General features: G+C 40.4%; 1 protein-coding gene across 2 annotated transcripts; it reads right to left on the reverse strand.

Annotated features, from left to right (window-relative positions):
* Nucleotides 1–3353: 3353 nt before the first annotated feature.
* Nucleotides 3354–13110, reverse strand: prmt2 (protein arginine methyltransferase 2). Of its 2 annotated transcripts, XM_024389202.2 has the most exons (9): nucleotides 12419–13106; nucleotides 9087–9308; nucleotides 8683–8844; nucleotides 8255–8419; nucleotides 7662–7837; nucleotides 6788–6917; nucleotides 5994–6130; nucleotides 5732–5903; nucleotides 3354–3707 (listed from the first exon to the last, which is right to left on the reverse strand). In XM_024389202.2, exons 1-9 carry the CDS (start codon nucleotides 12530–12532, stop codon nucleotides 3675–3677), a joined length of 1311 nt encoding a protein of 436 aa, XP_024244970.1. In that variant the 5' UTR covers nucleotides 12533–13106; the 3' UTR covers nucleotides 3354–3674. The 2 variants fall into 2 exon arrangements, with proteins under 2 accessions (XP_024244970.1, XP_024244969.1); XM_024389201.2 differs by lacking the exon at nucleotides 3354–3707 and having other exon boundaries at nucleotides 5364–5903; nucleotides 12419–13110.
* Nucleotides 13111–13416: the final 306 nt, after the last annotated feature.

Genomic DNA, 13416 nt, shown 5'->3' on the forward strand with positions numbered 1-13416 from the left:
TTCTCCAAACTCTGTGTATACTATGCCAGTTAGGCTCTACACCCATATTAAAGCAATTAATGTGCTTACTTTTAAGAAGTTATTTGGCCACTTTAGTTGTGATACAATCCTTATCAAAACATACTGTATAGCCTATAGGCTAGGCGACATGAGGTGTGCAACTATGATTTGAAATAGTTGCAAAAAAAACATACCGTTTCTTTCCTTAAATTTTTAAGGCTGGGGGCAGTATTGAGTAGCTTGGATGAATAAGGTGCCTAAAGTAAACGGCCTGCTCCTCAGTCTCAGTTTCTAATATATGCATTTTATTATTAGTATTGGATAGGAAACACTCTAAAGTTTCTAAAACTGTTTGAATGATGTCTTGTGAGTATAACAGGACTCATATTGGCAGGCAAAATCCTGAGTTGAAATCAAAACAGGAAGTCAGAAATCTGAGCTTTGTATGTATTCACCAGAGTCCCCAATGAAATCCCCTTGAGATAGGAATGATGTTGCACTGCCTAGGGGTTCCACTAGATGTCAACCATCAATAGAAATTATAATGAGACTTCTATGATGTTGTGGGAGTGAATGATAGCAGAATCAGTCAGGTGTCTGGCAGTCAGCCATTTTCTGATCATGTTTATTCCTCGTGGTAGTCACTTGTGTTCCATTGCTCATGAAGACAAGAAGTACTCCGGTTGGAACTTTATTGAAGCTATATGTTAAAAACATCCTAATGATTGATTCTGTACTTAGTTTGAAATGTTTGTTCGACCGGTAATATCACTTTTTGAAGTTTTTGTCCGATATAACGCTGACCAGAATTAGCGTTTGGATTTGTATACCAAACACGCTAACAAAAGAAGGTATTTGGGCATAAATAATGGACATTTTCGAACAAAACAAACATTTATTGTGGACCTGGGATTCCTGGAGTGCTTTCTGATGTAGATCATCAAAGGTAAGGGAATATTTATCATGTAATTTCTTGTTTATGTTGACGCCATCTTTGCGGCTGTGGTGTTTTTACTTTTGAGCGCCGTCTCAGATTATTGCATTGTTTCTGTTTCCGTAAAGTTTTTAAAAAATCTGACACAGCGGTTGCATTAAGGAGAGGTATATATATAATTCCATGTCTATAACTTGTATTATCATCTCCATTTATGATGAGTATTTTTGTTGAATGATGTGGCTATGCAAAATCACTGGATGTTTTTGGAACTAGTGAATCTAATACGCCAATGTAAACTCAGATTTTCTGATATAAATATGAACTTTATCAAACAAAACATGCATGTATTGTGTAACATGAAGTCCTATGAGTGTCATCTGATGAAGATTATCAAAGGTTAGTGATTAATTTTATCTCTATATGTGCTTTTTCTCTCTCTCTCTCTTTGGCTGGTAAAATTGGCTGTGTATTTTAGTGAGTTGTTGGTGACCTAACATAATCGTTTGTGGTGCTTTCCCCGTAAATCCTATTTGAAATCGGACACTGTGGTGGGTTTAACAACAAGACTACCTTGAAAACGATATAAGATGTTTGAGGAATTTTAATTATGAGATTTCTTTTCTTTTTAATATGGCACCCTGTACTATCACTGGTTGTAGTTACATCGCTCCCGGTAACGGGATCTCAGCCATAAGAAGTTAAACTGGGCATCATTCACAAGTGATAGGCTAATATTGTCATCCATCACACTATTCTTGATTTAATCTTGTCTTTACATATACTAAATAATATATGTGTGAAATTTGTTTTGATTTAGAATGGACCATTATCATGCACCTGTCTCGAAACAGGGGCAGCGGAAAAAATGCATGTTATCTACTGTGCATTCGGAAAGTATTTTGACCCCTTCACTATTTCCACATTTTGTTACGTTACAGCCTTATTCTAAAATGGATTCAATCGTTGTTTTTCTTCCTCTCATCAATCTACACCCAATACCCCATAATGACAAAGCAAAAACAGTAAAAAAAAAACAAACAGAAATATTACATTTACATAAGTATTCAGACCCTTTACTCAGTACTTGAAGCACATTTGGCAGCGATTACAGCCTCGAGTCTTCTTGGGGATGACACTACAAGCTTGGCAAACCTGTATTTGGGGAGTTTCTCCCATTCTTCTGTGCAGATCCTCTCAAGCTCTGTCAGGTTGGATGGAGAGCGTCGCTGCTCAGCTATTTTCTGGTCTCTCCAGAGATGTTAGATCGGGTTCAAATCCGGCTCTGGCTGGGCCACTCAAGGACAGTCAGAGACTTGTCCCAAAGCCACTCCTGCGTTGTCTTGACTGTGTGCTTAGGGTCGTAGTCCTGTTGGAAGGTGAACCTTCACCCCAATCTGAGGTCCCGAGCACTCTGGAACAGGTTTTCATCAAGTATCTCTCTGTACTTTGCTCTGTTCATCTTTCCCTCGATCCCGACTAGTCTCCCAGTCTCTGCCAGTCACAGCATCCAATCGAAGCTATCAACTGCCTTTTATCTCATGCCTTTTCTCTCAGGAGTGCAACATGGGTCCACGTGGAGTGAGCATGTAGAGAGGTCCCATACAAACTTCTCTCATGCTGCTGTTGTACTGGTCCAAAAATGGACAAGATGCAATGGTCGGTAAAGGATGGTGAGAGATTCGTCTGCTAGGTTTAAATCAGAATTATTCCCCAGATATTGAAAACATTATCAAGGGCCATCCACTTTGAACATTTGCCATTGGGAGGACAAACACTATCCGAGGAAGAAAATGAAGAAATGCAGGAAGAATGAGTGCCGGGAAGGAGGGGGGTGGTCTACTGTGCCTGTAATTAAATTAGGCTTGTCCAAAATTGTTTATTTCAGGTATCAGGTTGATTGTGAAGGTCTGCACACTGCAAAATGTATTATAATTTAGACAAAAAAATGCATTGAACATGCCACTCGTGACAAAAGCTCCAGCTGAAATGTCATTGACAGAATCCATAAATTAAATTGTGTAATGAAGTATGTGTGTAACTGTTTAGATTGTACATCCCAGAATGAAGGGTTTGAAAGGATGAAGTATCTGGTTTTATGTGTTGATTTCACTTAATTTAATAGAAGTATAGAACCTTTTGATAGAAGCTATAATCTAATGCTTACCTTAAAATGTAAGGCTAATTTTTATATAAGAGGAGAGAATGTGAAGGAAATGTTTGTTTGTGCTTTTCTAATAACCTATTCGACTGGGTTCATACAAGTGACTGATTGATCCGTATCAGTATAAGCAATTTGTCAGTATGCCCAGAACATTGTTTTGAGAAGCGAAAAGGATATATCAGTTTCAAGGTCTCAGCTTGGAGAGAAGAAGCCTCGTGAGGTATTGGTCGGTCACATGCATGAACCAAACGTTAATGATGAATTCAAATATTTAATAATGTAAATCATGCAAATATAACTTGTCTGCAAAAGCAGTATATAAGAGAACTAACAGGACTTCTGACAGAGCTCCTGACAGACGTGTACTACTTGGTGCATTATGTTTGTTGGAACCTTTCCAGCTTGCTGATAATAAAGTATGATCATTTAAGTTTGACTTGGAGTCCCTGGTGGTATTTCCACAACACTCCTTATGGAATTGTCATGTTTGGCTTGACAATGACAATGGAGTAGGCAAAGCCACAAACAGATCTGGGACTAGGCTGCTATATCCTTCAATGACAGCCTATGATGTCATCATCTCCACATAGGGAAACTCTTTGTCTGGACCTACAGGGAGAACAGAGCAACAGGTGAGGTGACAAGTCTATAACTTCTTAGATATCTAGATCTACAAAAACACAGTAGAATCCCTCATTACATTCATGTCATTATATTCATGTCAGAAGACTGAGAAAGGATACTTAGTAATGAAGTTACTGCACACACTGCAGGGGGAATCTTTACTTCCACTTACAGTACCAGTCAAAAGTTTGGACATTCAAGGGTTTTTCTTTATTTTGTACTGTTTTCTAGATTGTAGAATAATAGTGAAGACATCAACACTATGAAATAACACATACGAAATCATGTAGTAACCAAAAAAAGTGTTAAACAAATCAAAATATATTTTATATTTGAGTTTCTTCAAAGTAGTCAACCTTTGCCTTTGACAGCTTTGCACACTTTTGGCAATCTCTCAACCAGCTTCATGAGGTAGTCACATGGGATGCATTTCAATTAACAGGTGTGCCTTGTTAAAAGGTCATTTGTAGAATTTATTTCCTTAATGCATTTGAGGCAATCAGTTGGGTTTTGACATGGTAGGGGTGGTATAAAGAAGATAGCCCTATTTGGTAAAAGACCCAAGTCCATATTATGACAAGAATAGGTCAAATAAGCAAAGAGAAACGACAGTCCATCATAACTTTAAGACATGAAGGTCAGTCAATCTGGAAAATGTAAAGGACTTTGAGTTTCTTCAAGTGCAGTCACAAAAACCATCAAGCACTATGATGAAACAGGCTCTCATGAGGACTGCTACAATAAAGGAAGACCCAGAGTTACCTCTGCTGCAGAGGATACGTTTGTTAGAGTTAACTGCACCCAAAGAAATGCTTCACAGAGTTCAAGTAACAGACACATCTCAACATCAACTATTCAGAGACTGTGTGAATCAGGCCTTCATGGTCGAATTTCTGCAAAGAAACCACTACTAAAGGACACCAATAATAAGAAGAGACGTGCTTGGGCCAAGAAACACGAGCAATGGACATTAGATTGGTGGAAATCTGTCCTTTGATCTGATGAGTGTACATTTGAGATTGTTGGTTCCAACCACAGTGTCTTTGAGACGCAGAGTGGACGGAACGGATGATGAACGGATGACCTCTGCATGTGTGGTTCCCACTGTGAAGCATGGAGGAGGTGTGTTGGTGTGGGGGTGACACTATCAGTGTTTTATTTAGAATTCAAGGCACACTTAACCCGCATGGCTACCACAGCAAAACGCCATCTCATCTGTGGGATTAGTGGGACTATAATTTGTTTTTTCAACAGGACAATGACCCAACACACCTCAAGGCTGTGTAAGGGCTATTTGACCAAGAAGGAGAGTGATGGAGTGCTGCATCAGATGACCTGGCCTCCACAACCACCGACCTCAACCCAATTGAGATGGTTTGGGATGCGTTGGACCGCAGAGCGAAGGAAAAGCAGCCAACAAGTGCTCATCAAATTTGGGAACTCCTTCAAGAAGGTTAGAAAAGCATTCCAGGTAAAGCTGGTTGAGAGAATGGCAAGAGTGTGTGAAGCTGTTATCAAGGAAATGGGTGGCTACTTTGAAGAATCTCACATTTATTTTGATTTGTTCAAAACTTGTTTGGTTACTACATGATTCCATATGTGTTATTTCATAGTTTTGATGTCTCACTATTATTATAAAATTGAGAAAATAGTAAAAAATAAAGAAAAAAACCCTTGAATGAGTAGATGTGTCCAAACTTTTGACTGGTACTGTAAGTTGAGTTTTCACTTAGTCATGCATTACTGTCAATGGGAAACTAAGTGAAAAGTTGAGGTAAACAAACAGGCCCCATGGTTTAACAACACCCCCCACTCCACCCAATTTTCCAGTTACTCACTAATATGTATAAAAGGGGTAAACCTGCAAATAAGTGGTAAATAAGGGGCTGTTTGAAAGGGGGTCATTCTTTACAGGTAACATACCACATCTTCTGTCTGAAATGGGTATAAGTGAACATTTTAGGTAAGTGGGAATTACGATTCACCCCTAAAAGATAGAGGATACTTGCCATGCAGTTTCCTGTTTCCTCTGTGCTGCTGATTCTCCATTGGATGGTAACAGTCATGTGACGTCTCCAGACGGGGTTCCGGTGTAGAAGGATGATTCCAGACACCGTCTCTCCACCGAGCAGCGAAATCGGCCCGTCCAGCATGAACAGAGTCTGCTTCCAGTGGGTTGGCCTGATGGAGGGTAGAGGGAGGAGCTGATATCGCATTGGCTGTACTGATTGTGAAAGCTGCTAGGGCCCAATGTCTACCTCCCCTACTTACTCAGAGTAGGGCCCAGTGTCTAACTCCAATGTGGTTTTGTCTCTCTCCAGGCTCTGGAACTGAACTCTGAACCAGGACGTGAACCCGTGGAACGTCCCGGCCTTTTCCACGATGAAGGTAAACTGGCCCCTCAGCTCCTAGACAGGGAACTCGTTGACTTACATGTATGTGTGTGTGAATTACATGTTATTATATTGTTTTACACCATGGCATTGTTGAATACTAATTTCTGATTGGCTTGAAGGGCATTCTAGAGTGCGTTATTTTCCTATAGCACACAGTATATTTGCACGGTAGAATTCAATGGCTATAGTTCATTTTTACATGTTTTGTTTGAGCTGCTTTTGACAGAAAAAGTCTAATTGAAAACAGTATTGGTATTGTTGAATTCTATTTTCATAACAGCAAGCTAGGTCTGATGGTTTGGTTAGCTAAACTAGCAAGTCTGTTCGTTTGGTTACAACGGCAACTACTGTAGCTATCTAGTAAACTTGCTAGCTACTTCAGTGGATGTTGAACACATTATCCTGTCAACTTAACACATTTCTAGTGGCAAATGTATTAAATTATAGCCATGGTATAAAAAGGATAATCAACTCAGGGCTCCATACGTTCTCTGGAAAATAATGCAACTCAGTGGAAGTTCAGTTCCACTCTGCTAGTGCGTCGTGGAACACACCTTCCACTTCGTTCATTATTTTCCAGAGAATGCTTAGCCCCTTGTTGATTATCCCTTACATTTACACTCTGTATATAATCCAGTACCAGATCTGTGAGAACTAGACGTACTGTACCTCTAGATCTGTAACATGCAGCGTGAGCATGTCCAGAGTGATGACATCACAGGGGGTGGCCAGGCAGTCTTCAGGCTGGAGGAGGTGGCTGAACCTGGGCCTGGAGAAGAACTCTGACTGGGCCAGGGATCTGGAGGGTGGCGGCAGTCACATTAACTAGCCACTCAATATTGTTCAATGACAGACTTACCCGATTGGTTTGGTTGTTTAATTTGCACTGTAAAGACTGGAGCATAGCTGACACAGCAATTTTAAGTTTGTTGTTTGACTTTACCATAGATGTTACGCTTACCACTTCACACCAAACTACACCCTCGCCACCGAGAGACAGCTTGCCAGAAACAGATTAAGCCTAGTCCTGGACTAAAAAGCAAGTGCTTCTTAGTTCAGGATTTGTATAGGCTTCATCTATATCTGGGAAACTGACCCCAAAAGTATGTAGTTAAAACTTACTGTCCATAGTGTTGTCACTACTGTAGTTGCATCACTGTGACATCACACCTGACAGACAGTCTCACTACTGAAACCCTCCACATTGGAAATAAACAAACAGTTACATACACTCCTGGTTTACACTTGACAAACACCTCAGGACAACTCATGTCATTTAAAATAAATGACAAAACAGGCAAAAGCATCATGAAAAACAAACTAAGAATACTTATATAACAACTACAGCTCCATTAACTGATCACATCAGGGATTACATTTAGAGAACTCAAATGGACATGGTCAGTCAGACCCATAGAAATAGAATCATCATAATACAATAATAATGAAATAGAATCACCATGGTCAGAGGCTCCAGGTCTGTTCTAGTGATTCTATTTCTATGGTGTGACCACTGGGGCTTAACCCCAGCTTTGGATCTTACTGGAGGGCAGTGAAGTCCAGTCCGTAGGGCTGCTCCCAGAAGCCCATCCTCTCTGTGTAGTAGTCCAGGGCCTGACAGGGGACCAGGCAGAGAGAGGCCCCAGAGGGCCACATCATCCCCCCCTCACTCAGCCAGCGGTCCCGCGCCTGCAACACTGACTCTACCATGAACTCAAACTAGAGGAGAAGAGAGACAGTTGTTATTTAAACACCTGAGGCAGAACAGGGTCGTATTCACTATGAAGCAAATGGGCCAAAACAGTGAGGGACTACCTGAATTTATCCAAAAAGAAATGCTTGTTTTCATTTTCCATTGCAAAATGCTTTGCTATGGTGGAGATCAGGAGATGAGAAGCAAGAAGGTTCTCAATCACAGAAGTCTTTATGAAACAATGGTGTTAGTGGATTCAGAGGTTAAAACAACAACGCAGGGTAGACTAGTGGTTAGAGCGTTGGGCTAGTAACCGGAAGGTTGCAAGTTCAAATCCCCTAGGCCGTCATTGAAAATAAGAATTTGTTCTTAACTGACTTGCCCGGTTTAAATAAAGGTCAAATAAAAATAAAAAGTTTTGTTGGCAGCATACAGTTCCCTACCAGCAGACAGTTGCCCATCCACTCTGAGATCAGGATGTCTACTGTGCCTGGTAGCTCCAGCTCCTCAGCCCGACCCTGGAAGACTGTCACAACCTCCTCACAGCCGTTCTGCCTCACCAGGGTCTCAGTGTGTTCTGCTATGGAGCTGGCCTCCACTGCATAGACCTACAGAACAACACAACACAACACAACACAGGACTTAGCACACTTACAGGACAGAACAGGAGTTACTTACAGCACAAATGCATGGTGTTTGAATGTACATTGTTCACTAGATGGAGATATAGGCATTGTAATATAAAGGCTCAAAATAAAAGTTGACTGATATCTGGCACTAAACATTAATTTAACAAAATATCTTAGACTTTTATCTGCGATATGAATTGTTACTGATTATAATGATATATATATTATCTTGATATCCTTACAGCTTTGGGCTGGGCCAGGCGGGCACAGAAGAGGCTGATGACTCCGGTGCCACAGCCCAGGTCCATAACCACCTTGCCCCTTAGGGGGGCGCTGTTGGTCAGAATCACCTGGCGGTACGTCTCCGTCCTCGCTCGGTCACTCAGCATCTCCAGTTGAAGCCTCTGGGTCAGCAGAAACACAGACAACAATATTAACACATGTTGCATAGGTCACCTCCCAAATGACACCCGTTTCTCTATATAGTGCACTATAGGGAATAGGGTGCCATTTGGGACACATCTGGGCTCTGGTCAAAAGTAGTCAAATATATATTTAAAAGAATGCCATTTGGCATGCAAATAATAGCACTGTGTAGAAATGTATGTATTGTTAATTAGGAAGAGAGAGAGACAAGAAGCCAAACCAGTGTTCCATAGCTGCCAAAGTACTCTTCATCCTGCCAGGGGTCCTCTGAGGTTTCCTCTGAGGTTTCCTCCTCCACACCTTGTTTTAGGTAACTGTCCTCCACATCTTGTTTCAGGTAACTAGATGGAACGTAGCCACAGAGGCCTCCTAACTCCGCCCACCACCAGTCAGCTGATGTCTTGGTGTGGACCAGTAACCTGTCTCCAGCTCTGAAACTCAGCTGTGGTCAGAGAGTGTTAGCATTAAGGTCAGATGGGGTCAGAGATAGACATACACACATAGACAAACAGCTGGGGAAAGAGACAGACATACACATACTGTAGACATACAGCTGGGGTAAGAGACAGACATACACACAGACAAACAGCTGGGGTCGGAGACAGACATACAGTATAGGTGTCAGGGACAGACATAGACAAACAGTATAGACATATACTACCGTTCAAAAGTTTGGGGTCACTTAGAAATGTCCTTGTTTTTGAATGAAAATCACATTTTTTGTCCATTAAAATAACATAAAATTGATCAGAAATACAGAGTAGACAACGATAATGTTGTAAATGACAATTGTAGCTGGAAACGGCTGATTTTTTAAAATGGAATATCTACATAGGCATACAGAAGCCCATTATCAGCAACAATCAGCAACCTGGGCCTCCCACTCCTCTTTCTATTCTGGTTAGGGCCAGTTTGTGCTTTTCTGTGAAGGGAGTAGTACACAGCATTGCACAAGATCTTCAGTTTCTTGGCAATTTCTCTCATGGAATAGCCTTCATTTCTCAGAACAAGAATAGACTGAAGAGTTACAGAAGGAATTCTTTGTTTCTGGCCATTTTGAGCCTGTAATCTAACCTACAAATTCTGATGCTCTAGATACTCAACTAGTCTAAAGAAGGCCAATTGTATTGCTTCTTTAATCAGAACAACAGTTTTCAGCTGTGCTAACATAATTGAAAAAGGGTTTTCTATGATAAACTTGGATTAGCTAACACAATGTGCCATTGGAACACAGGAGTGGTTGCTGATAATGGGCCTCTGTACACCTATGTAGATATTCCATAAAGAAATCTGCAGTTTCTAGCTACAATAGTAATGTACAACATTAACAATGTCTACACTGTATTTGTGATCAATTTGATGTCATTGTAATGGACAAAAAAATGTGCTTTTCTTCAAAAACAAGGACATTTCTAAGTGACCCCAAACTTTTGAATAGATAGTGTGCATATAGTTGTAAGAAAAAGTATGTGAACCCTTTGGAATTACCTGGATTTCTGCATATATTGGTCATAAAATTTGATATGATTTTCAACTAAATCACAACAACAGACAAACAAAATAAACAAAATAAATCTCAGAAGACCTAAGTTTAAGAATTGTTGGCTTGCATAAAGCTGGAAAGAGTTACAAAAGTATCTCTAAAAGTCAGTCCATGTTAAGACAAATTGTCTATAAATGAAGAAAGTTCAGCACTGTTGCTACTCTCCCTAGGAGTGGCTGTCCTGAAAAGATGACTGCAAGAGCACAGTGCAGAATGCTCAATGAGGTTAAGAAGAATCCAGGAGTGTCAGCTAAAGACTAACAGAAATCTCTGGAACATGCAAACATCTCTGTTGACGAGTCTAAGATACATAAAACACTAAACAAGAATTGTGTTCATGGCAGGACACTACAGAAGAAGCCACTGCTGTCCCAAAAAAAACATTGCTGCACGTTTGAAGTTAAAAAATTAAAAAAAGAGCACCTGGATATTCCACAGTGGCACTGGCAAAATAGCCTGTGGACAGGTTAAACTAAAGTTGAGTTGTTTGGAAGGAACACACAACACTATATGTGTAGAAAAAAGGCACAGCACACCAACATGATAACCTCATCCCAACTGTAAACTAAGGTGGAGGGAGCATCATGGTTTGGGGTTGCTTTGCTACCTCAGGGCCTGGACAGCATGCTATCATTGACAGATAAATGAATTCCTATGTTTATCAAGACATTTTGCAGGAGAATGTTAGGCTATCTGTCCGCCAATTGAAGCTCAACAAAAGTTGGGTGATGCAACAGGACAATGACCCAAAACACAGAAGTAAATCAACAAAATAATGGCTTCAACAGAAGAAAATACACCATCCTGGGGTAGCCTAGTCAGAGTCCTGACCTCAACCCGATTGAGATGCTGTGGCATGACCTCAAGAGACCTGTTCATACCAGTCATCCCAAGAATATTGTTGAACTGAAACAGTTTTGTATAGAGGAATGGTAAAAAATTCCTCCTGACCGTTGTGCAGGTCTGATCTGCAACTACAGAAAACATTTGGTCGAGGTGATTGCTGCCAAAGGAGGGTGAACCAGTTATTAAATCCAAGGGTTCACCCTGCACTGTGAATGTTTACATGCGTTCAATAAATACATGAAAATGTATCATTGTTTGTGTGTTATTAGTTCAAGCAGACTGTTTGTCCATTGTTGTGACCTAGATGAAGATCAGATCAAATTGTATGACTAATTTATGCAGAAATCCAGGTAATTCCAAAGGGTTCACAAACTTTTTCTTGCCACTGTACATACTGTTGTTGGATTCGGGGTAAACTTTGAACATTGTTATAAGCATAGTATATAAAGGAGTGGAAGAGACTTTTTTGTCAGAGGTTAATGGTTCTCTGTGGAAAGAAAGATGGCTTTGGACTGTGTTGGGTGGATGGGAGGAGGTCACAGGATTGCTATAAGGGAAGCGGATAGACATCTGTGGATTAGGCGAAGGAGGGGTTGAGGTCAGATCCCCTGAAGGGAGAAATTATGGTTTATTATCCGATTACCAACTTCCTGTCGAACCATAAGATGTAAGGATTGGCGAGAAGGAGGAGTGCCTAAAGTGGAGTATATACACTTGTAGTGGTGGAAACATGTCTTTGTCTGAATTAAAGCTGTATCGACCCTTTGGGAAGAACTAAACTTGGTTAAGATACTCTAGTATCCATGAGTTATTTACTCTGAAAAATGAGAACTTAACACTGTATACACATATAGATAAACATACAGTATAGACGTACATAAAATGTCTGAGGGGACTTCTCAGGCATTCTAGTGTATTTAGTATGGTCATTTAAAGCCACACCATTAAAGAGTGGACCATCTACAAAATTTAAAAACAATGGAGCAAATGCATCCCAATTATACTGAACAAAAATATAAAAGCAACAATTTCAAAGATTTTACTGAGTTACAGTTCATAAAAGGAAATTAGTTGATTTAAATAAATTCATTAGGCCCTAATCTATGGATTTCAAATGATTGCGATGAATCGATAATAAAGTTTATCTCCAGACAGTCACCCACCTGGTCGCTGCCGCAGCTCGTGAAATCAGACAGTCCTATAAACTCCTCTGGTGGATTGGTGTAATCTTCATCCTCCTGATGCATCCTGATCGAATCATCAACTTTCTTAAACATAAAAACTTCAGGCTGGAGGTTGTGTCCACAAACTTCTAATAACTTAGCTATAGTCAGTCATTAATTTAATTTGCTAGTCTCGGGCAGAGATATACTGGTATTGCGATCTAAAGGTAATAAAAAGTAGCACGATATTTCATATTTTTATGTTAACTTAGTGTAGCCTAGAGCCAGTTGTGTTTATTTCCGGTTCCAGGATTTCATGACTACGTATGTGTCGGTTGGAAACATGGGAGGGACCTACCTGAATTTGTCCAATTGAAACTTCCGTGGCCTCTCTTCCTATACACCGCACACTGACGTCACGTACAGATGCGTGCGACTCTTGTCAGTAACAACAAATTCGACATAGCCCAGATTTACGTTTTTATTAGTTCTGAACGAAACATTTTTGGGGTGGGGTGGGTTCTCATACGCTTACAATGATGTTTTGATTTTTGCTTGAACAGTCGCTAATATTATGTCTGGTTGTGATCTTTGCAAAATAACTATTTTGTATGCAGCAGTTGTTAGCTAGAATGCTAACGTTCATTGATAAATAGCCATTTTACTGGTTATAAGTTCAAGAGTTTTTAAGTAAAATAAATAAAGTTGATTTGCGATGATGACAAACATTATATGAAGTAAAAATAAAAAAGGAAATGAATACCAGCCTTAAATTAAATTAGAATCCAAAAGTGTCACAGCGGCCTAAAGTACTGCATTGCAGTGCTTGAGTCGTCACTACAGACTCGGGTTCGATCCCAGACTGAGTTACAGCCAGTTGTGACCGGAAGACCCATGAGGCAGCACACAATTGTCCCAGCGTCGTCCGTGTTAGGGGAGGGTTTGGCTGGCCTGGATTTCCTTGTCCCTAGGGACTCCTTGTGTCGGACCAGGCACCT

This window comes from Oncorhynchus tshawytscha, linkage group LG26 (assembly GCF_018296145.1).
Source record: "Oncorhynchus tshawytscha isolate Ot180627B linkage group LG26, Otsh_v2.0, whole genome shotgun sequence".
Taxonomy (NCBI): Eukaryota; Metazoa; Chordata; class Actinopteri; order Salmoniformes; family Salmonidae; genus Oncorhynchus; species Oncorhynchus tshawytscha.